At 35.6% G+C, this 26451-nt stretch overlaps 1 protein-coding gene across 1 annotated transcript in view; it reads right to left on the bottom strand.

The window, feature by feature from the left end:
• The window catches only part of LOC107543268 (catenin alpha-3), a 435074-nt gene that overhangs the window by 278676 nt on the left and 129947 nt on the right, over positions 1-26451 (bottom strand). The window contains exon 3 of the mRNA XM_087824142.1: positions 8161-8361. Coding sequence (XP_087680268.1) covers positions 8161-8361 — 201 coding nt within the window. The remainder of the gene's footprint in view (positions 1-8160; positions 8362-26451) is intronic.

The raw sequence follows: 26451 nt of genomic DNA, 5'->3' as shown, positions 1-26451 counted from the left end.
AGTTGGGAGGGAGAGGCTAGAGATGTCAATTAGGCTCTGCTGTCTGCACCAGTTAACACTAAAGGAAATTAAATCTGATTTACACATTCAACTTCACATGCTTTATGCTCTCTCCAAAGGCAGAAGAAAAAAATCTAAGCGAGACATCACCTCAGTTTATTTCCTAAACTCAGTGATCTTGAACTTGAAATTTAGTTTTACAGATGAGTATGTAAAAGTTTTACCAGTTCACATCAATAAATATATAACCAGACTTTCTAGGCCATCTACAAAGGTCTTTAAAAAAGTAAAATTAACTGTCTTTACAACTGAGAGCTATTAATACATGAAATAGATACTTATAACAACTGAAGGGAGTTATTTCATTAGTTTCATAAATCTGACTTTCAAAATAGAGTAGAGATAGGAGCCTCCTCCAGATGTTGTCTACATTTCTAAAAACATACACTATGTTACAGTTTATAAAACACTTTACAATAATGGTATTCTTTGAAAGACAACTGTTAGGTTACCCAGCCCATAATAGCCTAGCCAAGAGCTTCCTGTGTGTTTTAGAAGGTTATTGGGGGTGTTGAAATATTGATGCCCATAGCATTCAGGATGGCTGGAAAGGGCCTAAGGCCTGCTTAAGACCTCAGAACCTCTGACCCCTCTGTCCTTGAACAGAAACTTATGCTCCCCAGCAGCCATGCAAACACTATGATGTTAGAAGGCACTAGTTTGTGCTGTTACAAAGAATGTCTAGTAGTTAGTAAGCCTCCAAATAAACAAAGTCAAAGTCCCTATCCCTTTGGAGTCAACATTATACATTTGAGTAATGAGGCCTGTTAATTTTCTGTCACTGTTGTTAAAGAAAGAAAAAATGAAGAAAACACTAAACAATATATTTTTCTACTTTTTTACAAGACTTAGTATCTTGGCAAAATAATCACTATTACATCATATATTCTGTGAAGGCACATCTTTCCAAAACCAGATTTAGAATGGCATCATAATACCTCATTTAATACACCTAGCAGGATTAAAACACGCTTTTGTGCTTGCTTTTAAATTTGTATAAACCATCAGAGAGAGAACTGGGTTTGGCAACAAGGGGCTGAAAGGCAGTGCCCCTGATTGGGCTATAGGGGGAAGTGCTGCGATTGTCCTGACATAGAAGATGACCAACCAAGTTGGTAAAACCAGTCTTCAGCTCCCCTTCTCTTTTCCCTTGTAGATGCTCCTGCACTCCTGCTGCTCACCGCCCCACCTCCCTCCGCTCACAGACTCCAAAGCCCCTTCTTATGGCAGGAGGGTGAGTCTTGCTCGGAGACAGACGCTCAAAGGCCCGGGGCTGCCACCATGGCCCACCCCCACCATACTGACAGTCAAGGTGTGAGCACATAATTTAAACTCTGCTAATACGACGCTTCTGCCCAAGAAATGAATTCAGAGCAAGTGAGGCAAAAACAAGGATTAGTTTAGGATTTATTCCAGTTGTGAAAGCATCTGAAATATGGTGGCAAATAAACGTACCATCTGTGGGGCCCAGAGTCATCATGTTATGATGCCAATAGTGGTCTGAAGTCTTCAGAGAGGGCTGGGATGGCAGCTCAAACTGCCGTTCTTTCGGATGGCCAACTGGGTTACTATCTGCACCATCTCCTGCAGTCTGTCTGTTTTCTCGATCTCCAGCCATCCTATATTTATTTGTTCATTTTTTCTTTTTTAAAAAATTTTTATTTATTTATTTTATTTTAGAGGAGAGAAAGGAAAGAAGAGAGAAAGAGAGAGGGAGAGAGACTGATTTGTTGCTCCACCTATTTGTGCATTCACTGATTGCTTCTTACATGTGCCCTGACCAGGGATCAAACCCGAAACCTTGCCGTATTGGGATGACACTCTAACCGACTGAGCTAGCCGGTCAGGGGCTATTTGCTCATATTTTCTGTTTAATTTAGCCATAGTTAGATTCTGTTGTTTGCAGTACAGAGCAAAAACTGGGACTTCATGCCTAATCTCTTTACATCTAAATTATTTATCTTTCTACTTATCCCTACATAGAGGCTCATAAAATAGATCTAAATTAGTCTTTTTTACAGAAAATACGTGTAAATAGGATCCGAAAGAAAGGTGTGATCTATTCCTCTTTCCAGGTAATGTCTTCTTTGGCTAGGGAACATGCATTGGAGGCTGGTCATAGGAGTTCTAGAGTTAAAGAAGATACAAGACCTCCAGAACATCTGTGTGCTGTGAATATCCGCACAGTAGGTCCACATTCTTCACTTCCTTTTCTGATGCTCCCTTCCTTTTAGGCCATTCCTATTTATCTCCCCTATCCTTAATCCAGCTATTTTTTTACAGCACTTTTTTTTTTGACAGTTGTACATTTCTAAGTACTTAAAATGGCAAGATAAGGAAGTATCCTCAGACCTCCTAACTAGATCTGGGTCCTATTCAAATCCAGTTCTCTTTAGACAGGTTTTCTACTCAGAAGTTCTAATAGCTGCTTTCTTCAACTCACAATGTTAGTTAAAGGTCCCAAATTCCTTGGCAACAGAAGCACTTCTGAGGCCAAGGGATCTCATTCTTGTTTAAAGAGGCTGGGTTGTCATTTAACTTTTGTTTTCACATCATCAACATGAAGACTCTTGGTTATGCACGTTAGCCAAGTGATCTGCAGACAGAAGCATCTTGATAATGCTTTCAGGCTGTGTTAAAGGGTGTCAGATTAGACCTGACCCCAAAAATAAGAATGTACATAATTCGGAGGCCCCTCTCAACCTACACCACCAGGACAGGGAAGTTTGCCAACAATGGTTTCCAAATTTGAAGGCATAGCTGGAGCCTTTCAGGGATTTGCTGGAAGCATTAGTGAAATTAGTTTCAGTGGGATCTGTCACCAGATAAAGTTCAAGGATGGTTCTTGTAAGTAACTGGACACACAGAAGTCATGATCTCTTGTTCAAAAGCTTGCTAAAGAACCTTTTAAGAAACTGACCCCAAGTTTTCTGGAAGTGGCAAGTATCTAACTCTGGACAGTAATGAATCACTTCCCTGACTTTGTCTCTGCCCCAGGCTTTGACGTAGGGCACTGACTTTGAGTTTTGCTTTTTGTTTTTTCCTGAACTGGGATGATAACTTGTTATCTTGCTTAACTGCATTAGAATGTGTCACAGTATAACCTTGAAGCAAATTTTAAATTTAAAGTTGGGAGAAGGACTTGGACACCTCTACTATGTATAAAATGCTACTGGTTCATATAAAAATAAATAACATGTGGTGTGTGCCTCTAAGGACATTACAATCTACTGGGGGAAACTTGTATGTAAATGGCTGATTATGATACCAGGCGAAGTGAAATAGGAATTCACAATAGGACAAGCTCATCCATGGTAACAGAGGTAATGGAGCAAGTAATTCTAACTGAAAGGGAATCAGAGGCTCCTTTGCAAAGGTGGTGGCGTTTGAGAAAGTGTTGAATAATTATGATCTCAGTGGGGCAGTGGAGAAGAAAAGGCCTTTCACTGCTGGAATAGAATGGGTGGGGCACAGAGGCTTGATTCAAGAGTTGGTTTGCTTTCTTTTGTTTTAATCTAGCACATGCAAGACACTATGATAGGCTCTGGGAGAGATGGGAAGAGGAAGAACACATTTCCTTTCCTTTTCTCCTATAGGTTATATTATATTTTGAAAGAAAGGTCATTCCCATAAAAGTATATTTAAAAAGTTCATCAGTAACATGTAGATGTCTGGAACAACGTAACTAACTGGCAAGTCCTTTAAAAATCTACATCGTGCATGAGACTAGAAAGAATCCACTATTGCTAGAGGGAGTAAGGAAAAGGTTCTAGAGGACATGGAATGTAAGTTGTTTTTTTAAAGATGGTTAAAATTTGATGTGAGAAATAAGGGGTAAAGATATGCAAAATGCTAGGTAAAGCATGGACAAGACCAAATTCAGAAATGATCTTGGCGTGTCCATGTGACTGTGAAAGAATCAACTTAGATGGAGTAGAAGGTTCCTTTGGCTCACTCGAGGGAAAGACAGAAATGCCCATTTAGGTGAACTGAAATGCCTACAAAGTTCAGGCAGGTAAATTAAATGAGTGCAGCAGGCTGGGCATCTATTGAGAGAGAGCAGAAGGCTGTGGCTCAGGCTAAACGAAAAGGAAGACAACACTAAGCTCCAGCCAGTTCTACAGTGAACTCTGCCCTAGTGTTGCCAGACTTGCCCATTTGTTACAATAGGCCACTCATCTGGATTTTTAGGGGTGTGTGTGTGTCTGTGTGTGTGTGTGTGTGTAAATTTAATTCTTATGATGAAACATAAAATTATGATGGTCAAAACTAGATACATAAAAATTATTTGAGTCATACTGAATCATGTCTAGTATGTGAACCACGAATTTTCAACCTCTGTTGGACTATAGAGCAAAGACTGCTAGAATTAAACCTTTAATGTTTTATCCTATAACTGTGTGAGGTTACAGAATAGAGATGCAACATAAAGTAAAATATTTTAGTCAGGCTATAAAATTCAGAATATCTGTATGCAAAAAATAATGAAAGTGAATTGATTGGGATTATTGACGGTTACAGTTTTAAAAATGATTTTTAAATAAAATTCAGCTTTGCACCCTATTATCTGATGTTTAAACTGGTTGCAAGAAAAATTCACAACAAACTTTTGAAAATGTGTGTTGGCTCTAAATTCTTTTCAACTGTCTCATTTGCCTTTAAGCAGAAAAATTACAACTATATGACTTTTCTCTCTTCTGATAGGGAGAGGATTCTGGGTACATACTTTCCAGATGGACCTAAATGAGCACTTGATGAATGACCTTTTATTTGCCACAGCTACCAGCTGCCAACGGTGGATGCCACCAGGATGTCTTGGTCAGGTTCATTTATGTGCCTGTTCTGTTTTGGTCGATGAGCCTGGCTGACATTGAAACCAGGTGGAATTTGAAGGTTTGCAACAGATGCTTTTGAGCTTGCTAAATTCTGAATTTGATAGAGTCCATAAATCACACACAAAAAATACTATGTTAGTCCACTATTGGTTTAGGTTTTTCCCCAACCTAATGACAAAAAACCTGAAATTAGTATTAAGAATACAACTTCTGGGGTGGTGTGGGGGAGGGGATGGAGACTACAGCTTCTAAGCCTTGACATTGCAATCCAGAAGGTTCGTTATGTAACAAAAAAAGCCAATATATTTTCTCTCCCCTATTAGGAATTCCTTACAGGTGGGGGAGCTTAGTAACAGAAGAATTGAGTGGAATAAAGAATTTCACATGAAAGTTACAATATTATGCTTCCGTCTGAATGCAATGCAGCATTCCAGGTGTTGCCTGCATTTCACTTGAAGCCAACCACTAGGACTGATGAACAATAAAAATTCCTGAGATGTAACAGGGCAACTCTGCTTCCTGATGCTGAGAAAACTCTTAGAAGATTATCAAATTTTGAAGAGGTGCTAATGAGCCACCAAGTCTGAGTAAAATCAAAGGTGCAATATTCCCAAAATGTTCTTTGTGGTTTAGATAAGTATGGCTTAGGTTTCATCATTCATGACAGTACTTTTCAACAAATTTTGCAAAGATAAGGAGGTCTCAGTAGTAAAGACAATTCACAATAGCTCCTTATTAAGTTCTTTTCAGAAAGCTGGGTTAAGACGTTAACACCTGAGAATTGGATAAAAGAAAAACGATCCACATATATGGACCATTCGGTTGCTAAAATGTGAACTACTAAGGCTTCAAAACATAAAACACGACATTTTAATTACTTAATTTGATGCTTATTTATAAATAATAAGTCCAGGTTATAAGCAGATGTGAACAAAGATGAACATCTCCTGTTCCTTAATTGTGGAGCGCAGAATAGTTAGAAGCATGTTTCCTACACAACATCTCTATGGGAAAGGAAAATGCTCACACCCCGCAGCTTTGTTTAAGATCAAACTGATCTAATTAGCATTTTCATCTAATTTATTGCTCAGAATTCCCTTTAGCGGGGTATGCTTTTGATAAATTTCAAGGGAAGCTGTTTGGAGAAAAGCTGGAATCAGACACATAAAACAAAAATGAGACGCTTTCTTCAAAAATAAGCCAAAAATTATCGGAAAACTAAAATGACAAAATTGGAAAGTCATAAACTTCATTGTTATATTAATAAAAAGATGTGACTTCTATGGCATAAGCCAGGATTATTCCATATTTATTATATTTTTGGAACAGGACATAATTTACCAGGAGAATTTTCACTGAAGTTACATACAGGTAATCAGAGGGAAAGGGACTTCTGTCTCTTCTGGCTGAACAATAAGGTGGCCATATTGGTTAGTTATTTTGTAAGGTCATTGTAAATCACAGAGGCATCGACAGACTTGTAATTAAATGTATAAATAATTTTCTGATTTCAGATCATAAGAATTGATTTTGAAGACAGTGTTCTCACAACACACTTCACATTCTGGACACCTTAGGATTTTGCTTGCACTTCTTTGCCTGTGGCAGAGATGGACTCAATCCCATGAAGAATGAAGCTATGTACTTGGCACTTCATACCAACACTGTGACTATAAGGCTGTGTTCACAAGATGTTACTAATAAGATTATAAACTGAGACAGAGGCAGGACACATGTGAAATCCTGGAAGACTTCACTGACTCAATTCCCTACAAGAAATTTTCATTTGGTTCAAAAGAGAACCGCTGATGCGTTCATTCTTCTTTTACTTATAATTCCTTTCTCAGGAGGTGGAAAAAAATCAGGTAATTCTATATGTGATTTTAACCAAGAAAGAACCTGTTAAATTTAGTTTCTGGAAGAGATGCTGAACTTCCATAACACACTCATCTCCTTAAGCAAGTGAATACCTCATGGCTAAAGGAACTACCCTCTGCTGTATTTCCAACACCAGTGTCTTGTGTGGGATTGGTATAGAAATATAATATCAAGCATTTCAGATGCACCTCCTTCATCTTTCCTTAGCATATCTTCAATGTTTATTATTTTAGAAATATTTTTTGAAAGATAATGAGAAAACTATGTGCCAAGATTCATTAATAATTTTCTGCATCAACATGCAAGGAAAAGACTAACACTAATCAGTGCTCCACAAACTTGCTAAGCTTACTTTGTGGTATACTTCTTCAGAACTAGTCCCTAGTCAGGGTTATTCAGCTGTTGATATGTGTCCCCTAGTTCATTAATTTCAAGGTGCATCTTCCTCCCCAGCCCCCACCTTCTCCAAAATTACCCATCCTCACCCTTCTTACCCCTTTTACTACACAATGTAGCTACTGTCCAAATTTAATAGGCCCTATGAATATCATACAGAACAATTTGCTAGGTAGGATGGATGATTTAAGTATGGAATCCTAAGTATTTTCGGAATCGTGGGCACCGATACCCTAGAATTAAGAGGTAATAAAAATTCAACATGGGGATTTCATGAATTAGAAGGGGTCTTCACAGGAGAAAGTTCTGCCATGATGACTTACAAAAATAGTTAACTGCCCTCATTCCAATCACATCCATTGTTTCTGAATCCATATGAATCCAAATACTTCCCTAAGTTTCTTGGAGAAATGATAACAGTAGTGTTAAAACTAAAAATGCCATTTTACTGAGTGATTCAAGAACTAAGCATTGACTAGCTGATTTTAGAAACTGAGTGCTGCAACCCAAACAAAATCCTGATTCCATATTTCTTAAGTAATCAAAGAAGATTATGTGAAAAAAATAAAGTGTTGTTTTGCAAACACTGCAAAAAGAAGATAGAGAGCATTTCTCGGAAACATAGGACAAGTTTGCTCTGTTTGAGTGAAATAAACAAAAATCTGGGGGTACCAAAGAGACAGCTAAATGAGGGCTTGAAAACAATTATAAACGTATCACATCTGGCCTAATTATATCTCCTAATAGCTCTGGTATTAATAAACATTCATCAGTGGCTAAGGCCTGTTCTTTTCCCCAGTAAATATATTTACTTCTCAGACATAATTTTCAAAGCACATAGCCACAAGATGCAAGTACCTATCAGATAGTAGAGCAATATATTTCAAAACAACCAACACAGGCTGAAACTTTTCATATGCATGAATAATTGGTAGCTATGTGGATTCAAATATCAGGAACGGTGCAGCTGTTATTGTGGACTGAGACTTACCAGTGCTTGTAAGGAAATGAACGTTTCTCATCACACCTTCTGTGTAAGTGCCTGGCTCGTAACTGTCCATTTCCCCTGTGACAATGTGAGCAACTCTGGCTGCCCGGCCTCTGATAGCACCGGCAGCTCGGTCCAAATTATCAGCATCCTGGTCTCTTAAGGCGATGATACATTTGTTGACATCTTCTAAGATATGGCTCTCTGTAAGTAAACAGATCAAATTAATTTTGTCAGGAAATCCATAATGTTATAATTTATGTTAACTTCTGACTTCAGATGTAATGCATGTTGAGAAAAGAGGACACTGATAACTGGGAAGGAAACATACAGACATAAATTTGCTCATATCTCTTTAACAGCAAAATTTGTAAAAAATAGAATTTTACATTTTTATCAGCAATTTTTATAGATTATATATTATTTTAGACTCTAGTTCTAGTAGATTAGATTTTAGATTTGAGTGATTTATAGGTGGAAATTAAGGAGTTTCTATATTAAAACAAAAATAAAATATATAATAATAGAATACTTAATTCTGATTAAAGGAACACTATACAGATTACAAAACCCTTTAAAAATATCACCTGTTCTAAATCTATAGCAAAATAAAACTATGGAGTTCCATTCAACTAATGATCATTGATGTACAATGAAATTTAACATAATCACAGAAATCTTATAAATTATTATATAAGAAAATGTGAACTATGTTAATTTTTATATTTTAAAGCAGTAAGCTCACTAAGTTTATAAAAACACTTAAATAAAAAGTGGCTTTCAAAAGACTGACTTGAGGCAAATGAATCCCTGATATAGTTGCCCACCCTGAAGAATATCTCCTGACCTAAATGCTCCTTTTCTCTTTGCATGATTAGAGCATGAAAACCAACTGTTCCCTTTTTCTATAAAGTGATTAATACTCCCAGATAAAACTAATGAGAGGAGTTGAGCAAATACGTGGAATATCATCAAGCATGGGCAATCTTTCTAAGAAATTCTAAGAATATGACAAGAATCAGTGTTAGGCTCCTGGCATTTCAGATGAACACCCACTCAGAATCCTTAAGGACTCTTACCCAAAACAAAGTGTGGCCTTAGCTGGTTTGCCCAGTGGTTAGAGCACTGGCCTGTAGAATAAAGGGCCACAGGTTCAATTCCAGGTCAAGGGCATGTACCTCTGCGGCAGGCTTGATCCCAAGCCCTGGTCTGGGCTTGTGTGGGAGTTTGTATGGGAGGCAGCCAACGGATGTGTCTCTCTCACATTGATGTTTCTCTCTCCCTTTCCCTTCCACTCTCTCTAAAAAAATCAAAGGGAAAAATATCCTTGGGAGAGGATTAATAACAACAACAACAAAAAACATACTAGAAAACAAATACAACAAAAAGGTCTTACTGATTTCAGAACATATTTTTAACTTTTCCCTTTACCCCCACTCTCTGTATGTGCTGACTGCCTGCAGGTAAGCTACACAGGCCAGGCATTCACAAAGCTGTTTCTTTGCAGAGTCACACCTTCCTCTTAACGAATAGAGCACAAAATCCAAACTACCAAAGAATACGGTCCCTGGTGACCTTCTTAGACTGGAAGTCTATCATTCCACTCTAAGCTGCTTATGCTTCAGTTGTATTTATTTTATGATTTCCCCAATCCACCATGTTCTTCCAGGCCTCCGTTTCTGTGGGAATATTAGAACCTTGACCTAGACTGTTCTTTTGCTTTCCTGGACTTAATTTCAGCATGTGTGTGTGTGTATGGTAGTGGTGGTGGTGGTGGTAATGGTGGTGGTGGGACTTCCCAACACCAACAAGCAATTCTCTGGACCCCAGCTGGGTGTCCTACACTTCAATTCAATTCTGGCACTCTCTACCAGAGATAGCATCACATTCCTCCACTTTTCACTTCAGACACCAGTACCAAGCCTGTTGTTACCTATACTTCTGACTGTCTAACTATAAATCAGAGGTTCCCATCACTCCTTCCTTGGGTTTGAGCAATTCATTAAAGCAGCTCACAAAACTCAGAGAAAAATTTTACTTACTAGATTTAACTTCTATAGCTCAGGACCAGCCAGACAAAAGGTAGAAGGACAAGGTACGGAGTTTCCAGGCCCTCTCCAGGCACACCACTTTCCCCACACCTCCATGCGTTCGTGGGCACAGAAGCTCTCTGAACCTGGTCTTTTGGCTTTTTTATGGAGGCTTCATTACATAGGCATGATTGAGTCAAGTTCCAGTTCTTCCCCACACCCAGGAGGTCCAGAGGTGGCACTGAAAGTTCCAACCCTCTAATCACTGGTTGGTTCCCCTGGCAACAAGGCCCTGTCCTTAGTCCAAAGTCACAACGTTAACATAAGAAAAGAAACCTTTATGGCTCTCATCACTTAGAAAATTCCAAGGATTTTAGGAGCTCTGTGCCAAAAGTCGGATGAACAACAAATATATATATTTCTTATTATAAATCATAATATCACAACCATAAAATTCCTTTTGGTCTACTTCATCAACTCCTACTATTCTTTCAAAATACTAGTCAAATGTTCCTTCCTCAGAAAATGCATGCTGACCTAGAACAAGACAAGTTTGGTTCCATGTTGTTTGGGATTCCCATGAAACGGTTTATATGTTTTCATTACAGCTTTCCCCCCCATGTTTTAATGATGTACTAATGAAACTGGCTCTCTAGTAGACTATGAAACATATGGGGGTACAGTAATTTTATCTTATTACTTGAAGTAGACTATCTAGTCCCTAATAAAATACATGACACTTGTTAGGCTAACAAGAATGTCTGTTGAATGAATGAAGTCCTCTTGTAAGACACACCTGAGAACAGTAAATTATTTTGTCTAAATCCTAAATCATGAGTTATGAATATAAGTGCCCTTAACTAGTTAATTTGACCCATATCAAGGACAGCCAGGTCACCTGCATGAAAAAGATTAAACACTGAAAACCTTTGTTATAAATTCACTCTAATTTTAACCGAATTAGTAGCATTCAGTATGAATGTGTCATTAATGCCTATTATAAATCCAGGCAGGATCCCCTCTCAACAGAAAGTACCTGTTTCATTACCACCCTATTTCTCCTGGAACTGAAGTACAAGTTTAAATGTGGAAGGCATAATAATTGCGAGGTTTTAAAATTTCACACATGTACACTTTAATGACACATTAAGAAGCTGTTATTTCCCAAATATGTTGGTAAGTGTCATTGTTTTTTTTTATAAATACAACATGCATGTATACAATGAATGCTTAATCTATATTCACTGAAGGTGTTTAATTTTAGATTGCAGAGTGATCTTTGTTCAGTCCTATAAAAGGGAAAAGACATTTAGGGGGGAAAATAATGCTCATTCTTTGAAGATTAATTATCTTATAAACTATGTAATTTCTGTTTGATTAAAGGTGAAATCATAGCTGTCACAAACTTTTTTTTTTCTGGTGAATTTCGCACGGGAAAAAGTATTCTAAGAATATTCATTAACAATAAATTGAATGTTCACCTCTTGTAGAGGAAAAATTATATACATGCTCAGCAATTTATTTTATTATTTGAAGCAGAGAATGAAAATGTAGCATGGATTGTTTTGGTCTTTTTTGATTGGGCTTATAGAAGTTTCTGAAAAAGGAACTATCAGCAGCCATAGTCTTAATTAATCATGTTGAAGTGTTCTATAGACAAGGGCAGATATAGAAATAAAAGTCCTACATGAACATATACAATTTGAAAAAATAATACATGAAATAAGTGGTAAGAAGCATATAACCAGGCTTTATCATAAGCAGATGTACTGAGAATGTCAGAGATGATAACTAAACAATCTTTTGAATTACTATGATTAAATACAGCACAAAGGTATTAGAAAAGGTTTGCCAAGTTTCCATTATTGTGACACTTTCCCATTACTCTGAATGTTTCACAAAATGCCAGCAACAATTATTTGCGCAAAATTCTAAACATAGGGTCAGAAAAAGAAAATTAAAATGTTGGGCACCTCCCACATATGCATAATAACTAAACATTAAACTAATTTCATGAAAACAATTATTTACTTGCTATTTATACTTCAGGTGAATTTAAGTAGCTAAAAGGCCTTCATGATAGCTTGAGTTTTTATGCCTAGTTATATGACCTTAAACCTCTAGGGAAAAATTAAAACACCAAATACCTTGTATAAAATTTCCTATTGGTGCATCTCTTAAGACTTTGCTGATGGACTAAGTTTACCTATTAGACAGACATAGCAAAAATCATTAGGAGCTCTACCTACAATTTACTTTTTCTCACTTGGACTCAACAATTACATCATTTTAAAAATGAGGGTTAGCCTGGCCGGGCCTGGCTCAGCGGTTGAGCATTGACCGAGGATCCAGGAGATCACACTTTGATTCCCGGTCTGGGCACATGCCCGGGTAGTGGGCTGGACCCCCAGTCGGGGGCGTGCAGGAGGCAGCTGATCAATAACAATTCTCTCATTATTGATGTTTCTCTCTCTCTCCCTCTCTCTTCCTCTCTGAGATCAATAAAGATATGTTTTATAAAAAAAAAAAAAAATAGGGTTAAAAGAAACAAAATGTTATTATAGAACAAGCATATTTACAATGTTATATGCTCTGAAGACCTGATTGAAGATTTGTCTTTATTAATGTTTCAGAGTGGGAGTTAACATTTGATTTGGGGTGAGGGGTGGGAAGTCCTGTTACTACTGGAAATCCTGAAGTGCATTATTTTAAGAGCAAAGAATTGCTGAATTACTGCAATCTCTATCAATCATTTTGTAGCTATCCTGAGATGCAAAGGGTGATTTTTTTTTATGTTGAAAAATAGTCATAAACAGGGAGATAAAGAAGCTGATCTTAGAATAAAAGGTACTTCATTTGTTGCAAACATCTCTGAGTAACTCCACCTTCAGTCACTGTAACAAGTATTAGCATGATGAGATTCAGAAATGCATTAAATATTTTTTTCCTATGATTCTTGTCTGAATTCTTTAATTCCCCACATTTAGAGCTATAATTTGCCTCAGGAAAAGTAGAAAACAAACAAAAGTAAGCCAAAACAGAAAGCTAATTTAGTAGGTTTTGACCTCCAAAGCAAAATTTTATAAATCCATAGCCCAGAGAATAGACTGAAAATAGAAGCACATTTTATTTGTGAAATCCAGACTTTGTTGAGAGGTAAAAAAATGTTTCCTTTCAATTTCCAAAGCCAGGCTTTGAATATATCAATGACAAAGCCTGAAGAGGTAGAGTTTATGCTATAATCCATTGAGTGGGGAATAGTACCCAACTGTTCCCTCCCCTGATATCTGCACACCTAAGACTATATTCCAAGGAGAAGGAAAGAATAAGAGAGATAGGAATGTTTTCCTAAGAGAAGCTTTCTTGTCTTAAAGAGACTAAGTTATAAACCAAAAGAGGCTGTTTCTTAAATTGGCAAGATTAAGATTAGCTGCCCACTGTATATGAGCTCAGAGAGTTAAGCTAATTGATTTTTTTTCAATTAAAGTTGACAGACAATATTATATTAATTTCAGGTGTACAACATAGTGATTAGATAGTTCTATACCTTTCTAAGTGATCACCCAGATAAGTCTAGTACGCATCTGATATCATACATAGTTCTTATAATTATTGACTTATATTCCCTATGCTATACTTTACATCCTGTGACTGTTTTTTTAACTGGCAATTTGTACATCTTAATCCCTTTGTCTTTTTCACCCATCCACACAGTCCCCTTCATCTGGCAACCATCTAGTTAAGCTAATTTAATTATAAGAAAATAAGTTTCTATTTTTGCACACCTGGCTCTATAGCTATAAATTTAATTATTTTTAAAATAATTCATTGATTTCAAGAGAGAGAGAGAAATACCTATTTGTTGTTCCACTTATTTAATATATTCATTGATTGATTCTTGTATGTGCCCTGAGCAGGGATTGAACACATGACCTTAGTATATTGGGTCAATGCTCTAACCACCTGAGCTATTCAACCAAGGCTATAGCTGTAAATTTAAAACTCATCACATAGGCAACTACACAAATGTTCAACAAATAAAAACAAGCATACGCTATTTTTTTATTCTCTTTTGCCAAAATAACATGAAACTAAAACGCAAATGGAATCCACCAGTATATAAGTTAATTTCGTGTATCTACTTAAAGGTGGTAAAAATATGTTTGGCAAAACTTTGATCACGAAGATTAGTCTCCAAATTAATTGATAACCTGCATAAAAATCCAGGCAAGTACTATTTTGAGAATAAGAGCATATAAAGCATTTTAAAATTCCCCATCTCTTTTTGACATCCTTAAAACTTGTCCTCTGACTCCTTTCCTGAACCTAAGTAGTACTATGTATTAGAAAAGTGAATGATGCCAAAGATAAAGCAAAATCTCTGTCTGCAAAGGGCTTATAAGGTAGTAAACAGAAAAAGAAAAATATTTCTTTCATTGTGTTTTATTCTTCCCAAAAGACAATAGTAAAAATTATGATAATTTTATTTTAATGAAGTTTTATTAACTTCTCAGAAGTTTGCAGTTTCTCTGCAATATAAGCTGCTTATTCTTCATTAGACTTTAACCAGCTCAAACTTAGCTGACCTACTTATGACAATAATCCAAAGAAAAATAAGGTTCACGATTTCTATTCCCAAGCTAGTTCTTTACCAACCATATTTATAGGAACTCTGTAGTACTTATGCAGATTCAGATCTATAGAAATAAAAGCTACAAAAAAGCAGTCACCAAAGCCTTCATATTTCTTTTAGTATGCCTTATATAAGCTCTAATAACAGTTTCTTCAGTGAAATAGTTAAGAAATTTATCAAAAGCTTGGAAATAGACAAAAGGTATATTGCTTGTCTTTTGCGTGTGCTGCTGGGCAGATATTGCGAAGCAGGCCTACCTGGCAGGTTATCTAATTCTCCAGGGGTGTTCATCTTTGTCCCACTTGCTATTTACTTCTGGTTAGAATATTTTACAATTCTATACGGGTAGATACTCATTTTTTAAAAACTGATAGCCTGTAAGTGAGTCTTATCAGATAGTAATGCAAATGAATTTTTATACGGTAGAGATGGAATAATTTTTGTAGAAAAGATCATTTCAAAGGTCACATTTTTATTGTTCTGTAGGGCATTTATGTTTTGTTTCTAAATTAGAAATTTTATTTAACCATTCTTTCTTTATCAGTTCTCCTTAACAAGCATTATCTTGGTGGCTCTTAACAATGAATTTTTGACAGGTACTCACTTTAAATTTCTAAGGCATGCTTTTACCTTGGAAAATTATTCTTTGATTGTGTACTTTGACTTAGAAGCTACTAATATCTCAAGTATTTTTTTCTAGCCAGGTGAAAAAAGTGTAAAGCAAAAATTACATGTGGAATCATAGACCTACTTGTAAAATGCAAAACTATTAAGCTCCTAGGATACAATTTTAATAACCTTGGATTTGAAAGTGACTTTCTAAATACAACACTGAAAGCATAAATAATGAAAGAAAAAAAATTGAAAAATAGGACTTCATCAAAAAACAAACAAAACTGCTCTGTGAAAGACACTGTCAAGAAAATGAAAAGACAAGCAACAGACCTGGAAAAAAATATTTGCAAAACATACATCTAATAAAGGACTGGTATCCAAAATATACCCCTCAAAAAAAAAATCTTAAAACTCAACAATAAGAAAACAATAAACTCAATTAATATAAGCAAAAGATCTGAGTAGAAACATCAACAAAGAAGATATATAGATATGTGATGTTTAGTACAAAAATATATTTGTAGGCTTAAAATTTTTCTAAATTTTATAAAAGTTGTACAAAAGATTATCTGTACTATCATGTAGCTGAATGTATTAAAAGTTTTTACATTAACTGGGCATGATATCAACTATGCATATTTAGAAAGATAGTTTAAATTCCACAGAGTTCACAAGACCAGTGCTCTAGTTAATATTCTAGATCTAAATGGAGCTGTCATTAACCAAAGGAACCCTAAGCATTCTAGAGATGTCACTAGAGAGATAGCCATAGAAGAAGAAATTAACAAAGTTTAATACCTTAGCTATTTAGCTATTCTGGTGAATGAGCTAGTCTAGGGCAACAGAACATTTTATGCTCTCCTTATCTTGACAAAATAAACAGAAAGAGTAAACCAAACCTAGTCATTCTCATTCAGCCCTTTCCATTGACTTCTCTTTGACTGAGCTTTTACATGTTAATTGTCTCATTGTTTCCTCTCCCATAGACCAAGAACCTATTAACATCTAATATCAAAGCCCTGGGTTAAAAAAAAAAAAATAGCTTTGAGGATATTACCAGACTGAACATCAGGACTGTCAGCGGGAACAGACAGTAGTGAGCAATTCTCCCATATTATGCAATAAAACCATTCAATTCCGCACACTGGATGCTAATGTTGGATGCCTCTCTCGCCGAATACTCTTGTAAAAAATAGTCAGGATTCATTTGGGTGCTATTCCTTGTTTATGGTTGAAAATACAGAACAACTTGAGCGTTGAATTATAAAATTTGTACTTTTGGGCACAGGGATAAGAAAATCCTGGCACTATTTTAAGTGACTTTTTGAGGTATATGACACATATAGTAGAACAGAAACTCCAAACAATAAAGTGCATACAATTATACAGGGACAGATAAAATTAGGAACAAATGAGTAGTTTATAACCTTGCAAATTTTATTTATTTATTTATTTCCCCAGAACATCCAGTATGCAGTTCAATTATTTCAATTACCTTCTAAAATACAATATCACTCCACATGAAAATAAAAGGCTAACAATTAAAAAGGAAGGACAAGACTGTTATTAGATGATGATAGATAGATAGATGATAGATAGATAGATAGATAGATAGATAGATAGATAGATAGATAGATAGATAGATGATAGATAGATAGATAGATAGATAGATAGATAGATAGATAGATAGATAGATGCCTTAGGAAAGTTCACTTCCCCAGTCAATGAATTTATTTTAAACTCAGTCATATTGTCCTTTTGTTGAAATTCATATTTCTCTTACATTTTGTTCTTAGGTGCAAAAAATTTCGGAGTAGCTCCTCTCCATTAGATGAATTCTCTTTCTCTGTCTCATTAGTGATACTTTCAAGAAATCTATTAAAATCTGGAATTTGCCACACAAGTAACAAAGAGGTCTATGAGGTTAGAAGCAAATTCAACGTGTGATTTCTGATTCCCAAATCAATGTCATTCACAAAATATGGATCGACATGATTGTTTCTAACAATATGGAAGTCCCTACAAAACTATATGTAATTAGATAGCAAATTACAAGGACAAATAAAATATAAAGAGATTAACCAAAGAACTTACATGCATATATGCATAACCCATGTACACAGACACTAGTGCAGTGAAGGCCGGAGAGGGGGTGGAGGTAAGGTGGAAGGGGTCAGTGGTGAAGGGAGGGTTGGGAAGGGGAACATCGGTAATACTTCCAACAATAAAGATAACTCTTTTTTAAAGTGAGGGGTAAAAGACACTGCTTAAAATATATAGGTACCATCCTTCCAGGAAACTCAATATACTTCGTCCTGACTCAGATTTCTACAGAGTCTGTGCTTATCATTTACCTTTCTGTGGAGTTTCTCCGTGAAGTTTCCACAAAGCTTTCTAGAAAGTTCTCTAATGGATCCTTCTTAGTCATCCTATAACCTCTGAACTAGATGCCAATTTCACCAATCATCAGTAATTTTTCTCTTAAGAGTTCACTCTTGCCTGGCCGGGCGTGGCTCAGTGGTTGAGCGTCGACCTAGGATCCGGGCGATCGGGGTTTGATTCCCGGTCAGAGCACATGGCCGGGTTGTGGGCTCGATCAATGACTCTCATCATTGATGTTTCTCTCTCTCTCTCTCTCTCTCCTTTCCTCCCTCTGAAATCAATAAAGGTATATTTAAAAAATAAAAGACTGTTAAAAAAAAAAAAGTTCACTCTTACTTGATGCTCTATGTATTTATATCCTGTTACGAATTTTCTACTCTAATTCTGAATACATACATGGGATCCAAAGTCTTATTAAATAAAGATGGATTTATTCAGATATTAAAAGGATACTAAAAATCTCTTCTGGTTATATTTAAATATTTTTTTTAATACATAGGAAGTACTCAGGCAGAAATAATTAACAGTGCACTTTACTAAACTTTATTTAAAAAGTACTGAGATCACTAAGTAAAATTGCCTTAAATTAAAATTTCAAGGGAATGATTATAAAGTTTTCCCCCTTAATTATAAGTTGAGTATCCACATGAAAGTGATATCTAGAGTTGATGACATGTATTAACACATTGTAAATGGACCCAGTTAATGCAAATGCTGTGAGAGAGCCATCTATTTAAAAGGTAAAACAGTCTTTTTTATTTTTCTGTGACAGATAAAAAATATTTATGAGCAATTCACCATAAATATATGTTCCACAATCTCTGATGTCTCCAATTATGAGATTTTAAACACAGGTAACTGATACACTGTGGGAGTCATTGCTACAGTGATGTTTGTAATAAAAACTGAAGAATTTATAAAGGCTACTTTATTGAGAAAGTTTTGTTATATAAACAATTTATAAATATTATTTTATTAGAAGGCTTTTTATTGTTTATATATTTTTTTTCTTTGCACATTTCAATTGCTTTTAGTTACTTCTTTCATGACTTGCAAAGTACAATTCATGTCCTTCATGTATGGACATCTTAGTTCAGAAAGAAGAGGCATAAAAAATTGAAAACTTCCTACTTAAACATTTTTTAAAATAAAATAGTTATTTTATTTCTTAATTCTTCATTCAAGAACAAGTTTTTTACCTCACACAGAAACTTCCCAAGCGATAACTGGCACGAATAGCAGTCAGACATCCAACAATTGCAATGACTGCATGAGACCAGTGCAACCTATCTACGAGGTATTTTAGTTAGAAGAAATTTTTTGCCAAGATTTAAACATAATGAAAGACGGTAACACATGTAACAAACATCCATATAATAAGGATCACAGTAGGAGAAGCTAGTGGAGGTACTATAATGAGGCGAATGATAATAAAATCAGAAAGAAAGGTAACATGATAACAAAAACTGCTGATAGAAATGAGAGGTAAGCTGTTTAGATGATTGATTAAAATGTGAAACAAAACATGTTGTGTGTGTTTTGTTTTTATGCTAAGACTAAAAAAAAAAAAAAAAACAGAAATGTAATCTTTGTTCAAGATCTTGAATAAAGATATGAGACTTTTATTTTAGATGCAAAGAGCCCAGTTGACCTACGCAGCTTAGTCTTCTTTTAGTTCTAAATCTCCACTGTCAGACCATCTAATCAAACCGTCTTGAACAAATTCAGTGTTATTATCTCAGCAACCTTGCCTGGAAGGCCATTCCTTGCATTTAAGCATCTCTGCATGAAAAACAGATTCACAACATCTGGTCTAATTTCGTTTTTCTTTAATTTTCATTTTGTTGCCTTTTCCATTTTATTTCCTTTTCCAATCATGTTTGTTGAGCTGCAAATAGCAATTTCCACTCGTATACATAGTTTTTATTTTACTATTTTAAGGTCAGTGGTCTACCTTGTTGCTTTAAGATAGCCGTAAAATGATAATTTGAGGAACTATAATTACCCCTTGCTCTCTGCATACATTTTGGAAAGTTGGCATAAGTTTTATTTCCCTACAGTATTATTCACATCAATGAAACACCTAAGCTAAAATTGGCTATGAATATTTTCTTAATGTTATCTAGCCATGGGTTCTGATTTATTTTCCTTTTCTACATCGGGTTGCCTCTTGTATCTTCTGCTCTAGTGAGTTCTCAACATTTTAAAAAATAAATTGATCCCTTAAAACAATATAAGTTTAATACAAAAATGCACAGGAGGTGTAAGACATTATACCCCAAATGATAAGCACAAAGCTTGACTTTGACAAGCAAGTAAATTCAAACATACGGGCTCCTACATTACATCATAATTTTGGCACGTGGTACATGAAGGAAAAAGTGGGGTTGTCACACAATGTTATAAAATTATATTGAAGGGCTTCAATAAGAACTGAACTATTTTTCTCATACTTCATATTCACATCAAACTTTAGATATAATATGAACAAAATGTCATCTGCTATGAAGAAATATCAAGCCAAAATGCAAAATTTCTCTGCTCGTATTCTGCTAGACCACTGACCTTATGCCATTGTCTAAAGAAAATTGCTGTATGAGCCCTAATATTATCATATTTTCAATGAACATAGTCATACTTGGTGAATTTACTCTAATCATGCTTTATGACACTGCTTTCTCCATAATGAACTTATATGACTTATACTTTCAGTCCTTCATAGGTTAATTTTTATATGATCTTACTTATATATTTCGCTTCCAGCTGCCAAGAAAAAACATATTTTCTCTGATATTAATAATGCCACCGGTCTGTTCCAGCCAAACTAAGTTCATACCACTTCTTTATAAATTGTTTATATGAAAATTTCTCTTCATTAAAAGAATAAACTTTGAACCCAAATGCCTAAACATAACAATGATTTACAACATCTCTAACAATAACTCAAATCCTGAAGACATACACATATACAAGCTCATAAAAACATATATACATACATGTATATATGTTTTTATAGCTTGTTAAATTTAATATGTATAAGGGTGAAAATATCTTCACAAGGAAAATATGAAAAACAGAAAAGAATAATACAAATAAACCAACATAAGTTTCAACAGAATTACTATAAATGTCTTAGAGGTTTGTCTGCTGTTTGTTTTCCGGGAATCAAGGGAAAAGGCAATAGAATCTGTTAGATAATCAAGTAATTAGTAATTTTTATTATTTGTTTCCTCCATATAACTTAAATACCCTCCTTACCAACCTCTTTTGATTCTGTGGGGGGTGCGTGTGCACGTGTGTGTGTCTGTGCCAGGCACCTCCTCCTCTCTCCCATATGCACCTTGTAACTGCGCCATTGACTCAATAGAAAGCCGGCCACAAAAGCCAGATTTTCTGGTAGTTTTATCTCTTTCTTCCCAGGTTTAATAAACAGTCCTTTAATTAAGAAATCTTTTCATTCTCTCTGCTCTTTGAGTTGACACATTAAACTCATCCAAGTTTTTTGAGAGAGAAATTTTATTTTATTTCTGATTTATCAAGTTCTGAAGCTTGTTTTCTCTTCTGATATCTTTGTATAATCTCAGTGCGCTCTGTGGCCTCCCTGCGAATGATCGTTTTCCAATAGTATAATCGGGTGTGCCATACCCTTGGGCTACCCAGTCATGGGAACAAGGCTGCCACCTACTGTCCAAGAACTTCTGGGAATATTCTGTAATATTGGGAGCATTTTGAAATTAGGGACTACTATCATTCTGAGAAGATCAAAAGGCATGTCAGGACAGAGAGCAGCAAGGACACAAAGAGGCATTGAAGCACAGTTAATTTAGGCAGCCTAGTGGTCAGAGTCCTAGATTATAATTTTGGAGCCAATATAATTTTGGCTCATTTCTCAGTGCTTACTAGTTAAACTTAGAAAAAGTAATATCCCTCAGCGTTAGTTTCTTCATTAATAAAATGGAGTAAATAAGATTACAGTCTCTGAGATTAAGATTAAATTAAAATATACATGAAAAGCATAATACCCAACATCTAGTAAGCTTTCAAATTTTATTTACTGTTTGTATTTTGATTTTACTTTTGCAAGTTAGTCCCATTCCTAAGTTGTTCTTTCTTTTTTTCTAGTGGTAAATAGAATAACTCAACCTATCAGTTCACTTACCTAATTTTTTATTACCCAAAATTTTATTCTTTATTGTTCTTTTTAATTTATATAGTTTGATAAAATGTGTATATATTTAAAGTACAAAACATGAGCATTTATATACATATACATAGTAAAATTATCACTACAGTTAAGCTAATTAACATGTCATCTCTTCACATAGTTGTCACTTTTTGGGTGTGATGAGAGCACCTGAAATTTACTATCTTAGCACCTTTTCTGTGTTCAATACAGCATTATTACCTATAATCATCATGCCTGTACATTAGATCTCTGGATTATTTATTCAATATGACTGCAACTGTGTACTCTTTGCCACCATCTCCCCATTTACCCCATCCCACCAGCCCCTGGTAACCACTCTGCTTCTTAGTTCAACTTTATTACTTTATTTTTTAGATTCCACATATAATTGACCCAATATTTATTTGTTTTTCCTCTATTTGGCTTATTGCACTTAGCATAATGTCCTCCAGGTTCATATACATGTAGGCCATTTGTAAGTCTTCTCTTGAGGAATGTTTACTCATGTCCTATGGCCATATTTAAATACAGTTTTCTTGCTATTGGTTCTTGGTTTTCTTGTTATTGAGTTGTTTGAGATCCTGATATGTTTTAAATATTAATTCTTCTTTATTAGATGTATGGTTTGCAAATATTTTCTAGCATTTCACAGGTTGTCTCTTTACTCTTTCCTTTGCTAAGAAGGAGATTTTTAGTTTGATGCAATCCCATGTATATATTTTTGCTTCTGTTGTCTGTGATCTTGGAGTCATATCCACAAAATTACTGCCTAGACTAATGTCAAGAAGACTTTTCCCTCTTTAAGAAGCTTTTCCCCTATCACCATCTACTCATTTATTGATCCCAGCAGTGGGGATAAAACACTCAAAATAAAAAACATTCAATGTACATGTAATTAGATTACTCAGTTTGGAAGTACAGATAAAGAGGCAATTAAAACAGTTCCAAACAAAAGGGTAACCATTTTCATCTCACCTGAGTGTGAAGTACCGGAGAAAAATTCATCTTATAAACATATAGCTATTATTATTTCATACTATATTTAATGTTATGGATAAGTCAGGAAATATAAGAAGGTAATCACCAATCCAATGTTATATAACATTAAAAAGATATTACTGAATTGTTTGCATTTTTATCATGAAAACTATTGATTAGATGCATAGAGTTTATTAATGCTCTGGCTGTTCATCTCTTTCTACCTGTTTATCGCCCTGTTATACTAAGAACTTCTTGAAGGAAAACAATGTTCCTTCCTCATTTATTGAATCTTCAGAACCAAGGTCCAAGCACTGAATAAAAAATTGTTAAAATAAACAAACACTGTACATTGGCATTTTTTCTTACATTTTGTTCTATTAATTATTTTGCAAATTATATTCAGTGCATTCATTCATATGTTAATATAACAATTAACAGAAACCTGAAATATTATTTGTAAACTATTATATAATCTGCTTCATTTATATACATAGTACATTATTTATTGAATTTCTACTATGTGCTGGACACTTTGCTAATTTTAAGGTAAACAGTAATAATATTTTTAAAAAGTGTTGGCTGTGTTAAGGTTATGGTCCACTGAGAGAAAACTATATAAATTAAAACATACTAAAATAACAAACATAAAAGCAACAACATATTGCCAAACGTTATCTTAGAGAACAACTTATGATTACATTTACATAGAGTAGTTTGAGAAAACAATTCATATCTATAAAAAATAGGTAGAGGCAGAACATGCAAAGGGTGGAGGTGTTGTAGAGGGAGGAAGTAGGCGTGATGTTCTAACACCAGGCAAAAGTTGATGGGATGGTGTAAACATCTCCAGCCTTTTTCTTAATATGTAAATGAAATACAGAAGAGTTAGACAACTGTCTAAAGGCCCACGTTTCAACGGTACAAGCAATCTGGAGTTAACACTACTATAATGGAGAACCAGTGAGGATATACAAGTTTTGATAAGTTTGTAGGAGTGAGAAATGGGTTTGGAGGCAAATAACCATGGTTTCACTCCTTGCTGCACAGCTCTAGCTTAGACCTAATCAAAACTTTTGATAGAATGTTCAATATTAAACAAAACGTAGGTTTGTGGTGATAAATTAGGTAATTTACACTAAATCACTAGCTTGATGTCTGGCACATAACATGTGCTCAATAAATTATGATGTTATTATTTCAATTAATAAAGGAATTATTTTAAAATAAAGAAATATCTAATGAGATGAGCTCTAAATAGTATTTTAATTGATTAACTTTAAACAGTTTGTCTAATTTCAAGCGTTTCTCCTTTTGTTCCTGCGTAAGGGGTAATATGTCTTGCTCGTCCTGTGCAGTAGCTCCCATACATTTCCCCAACTCGAAACCACGTGAGCGCCTGGGAAAGGCTCCCCTAAGGCCTCCTGCCCTCTCCGGGCGGCCTTTCCGCTGGCCTCCCCGTTCTCCCTCAGGCTGCGCGTGTGAGCGGCACACGAGCTGGGCTCAGGCGTGCCCTGCTCCTGCTCGCGAGGCTGGGCCTTTTCTGTTTCAAGGCGTCCCTTACACAGCAGGCTCCAGGCTGACCCTCTGCCTTTCTGACCTGCCCTAACTCTGCTCTCGGCCAGACCGTCAGTGGCTGGATTTGTTACTCATGCCCCTCCCAGCCATACGAACCGAAACAGCCGTGTTGGTCACATGTTCAAAGCAGCATCCTTTCAGGCTGCCTTGTCTACCTAAATAGACATGTTTCCTCTTTAGTTTTCACTGCGCAGTGGAATGAGGCATGTAGCCGACGCTATGGTTTGGGGAGGCAAGGCCGGATTTCTCTGCGCGAGTAGCAGGAGTGTCGCCTCTCCACGGCCGGGGCGGGAGAGCCAGTGGCAGCCCATCCGGACGGAAAAGCAGCTGAGGGCATTTGAGAACAGTTTTGAGGAATGTTTTCCAACTATATCCTGACTCTCAAAATAGGGCTGCGTCCCATGTTGAGAATCACCATTTTAAACAGGCAGGGGTTGCCCTGTACTCTTCGGTGCCTTCACCACCACTGGCAACCGCAGTGGGATGCAAACCGCTGTGGGGCTTTTATATCCATTGAAGAGTGTGTGGGTGGGTGTTTTTTGGTTTTTCTTTTTTTTTTTTTTACTTTCTACTAATGTAATATAAATGTTCTATATATTTGTTGTTGTCTGGATTTCTAATGTGACAGGGAAAAATTCAAAGTCTGTGTAAATTTGCTTTCTATATCAATTTTTGGATCTTTAAACTTGAAACTGTATGGAGAAAAAGTAAGTATAGTTATAATAGAAACCTAATCTCCAGTACTTGCCTGTTGAAGGTATATACATACACAGGGGTAGGCAAAAGGAAGTTAACAGTTGTTTGTATGGAAAATAATACAATAATTAATATTTAATAATACAAGAATAAACTGTCTTGTGTAATCACAACTGTAAACCTGCTTTTGCCCACCACTGTATATACAATACAGAGTACACTTAATGTATATATTATCCTCTCATTTAATCATATAAATAACACAAAAATAATTACTGTTATTACCCTCATTCTTTACAAAGGAAAAAAAAGTAAACATAACCTATTCCCAGTTCGAATACTAATAATATATGGTAGAGCTGGAATGAACTAGAACGTCTGGCTGAAGGGCTTTTACTTTAAGCCATTTCTTGATGCTACTACTCTAGTATAATCATGAAATTATAAGTAATTATATACATAAGTTTTCCATGACTACTCAGTAAAATCACAGTTCATCTTCCTCATAAGCAAACTAGATTGTGTTGATATGCTTTGTTTTCTTAAGGTTCAAGAGCTTTCTGAACAAACTTTTCTTTCAAAGGGATTTATCTACAACTCATTAAGTTGCTCTGTTTTGTTAAACACGTGGGAATTTACTCTTTAGAAGGCCCCTCGGATAGGAATAAATTCCTATGGTCTGACTTTCCAACACTATCAAACATCAGCTAACAGATTTATGTGATCGTGCAAAACACCGCTCTACTTTCAGCAGAATGCTTTCTTACACGTGCATGTATTGTAACCACAGAGGGAATTGAAACAACTGCGCTTAAAAGAAAGAAAATGGGAAAGGACAATTTGAGTCAATGCGTCATTTTTATTACCTGCTCTCAACTCTACCCCAAGCACATCTAAAGAACATATTTCGCTGGCATTGACTACTGTTTCACCACTCGCCCACTTCTGAAGCAGCCTGGGCCCTATGGAAGGATGAACAGGCTCATATACAGTATCGCGCACTGTCGGAGGGATGCCTATTAGCATTAATAATAGGAAGAGTAATTAAAGAAGCTCTCTGAACATTGCTGCTTCTTAGATTACTCCTAATATTTAACTATGCCTTCTCTCTCTTAGTTCTTTAAGTAGCTGTGACTTTGATATTAGGCATATATTTATTTGAAGCTAAAAGCCTACTCTATCAACTTTCACATATT

This window comes from Miniopterus natalensis, chromosome 14 (assembly GCF_054644295.1).
Source record: "Miniopterus natalensis isolate mMinNat1 chromosome 14, mMinNat1.hap1, whole genome shotgun sequence".
In the NCBI taxonomy this organism is placed as follows: domain Eukaryota; kingdom Metazoa; phylum Chordata; class Mammalia; order Chiroptera; family Miniopteridae; genus Miniopterus; species Miniopterus natalensis.
Note: the sequence above shows the minus strand (reverse complement) of the source record. Positions and strands in the feature narration are given on the sequence as shown.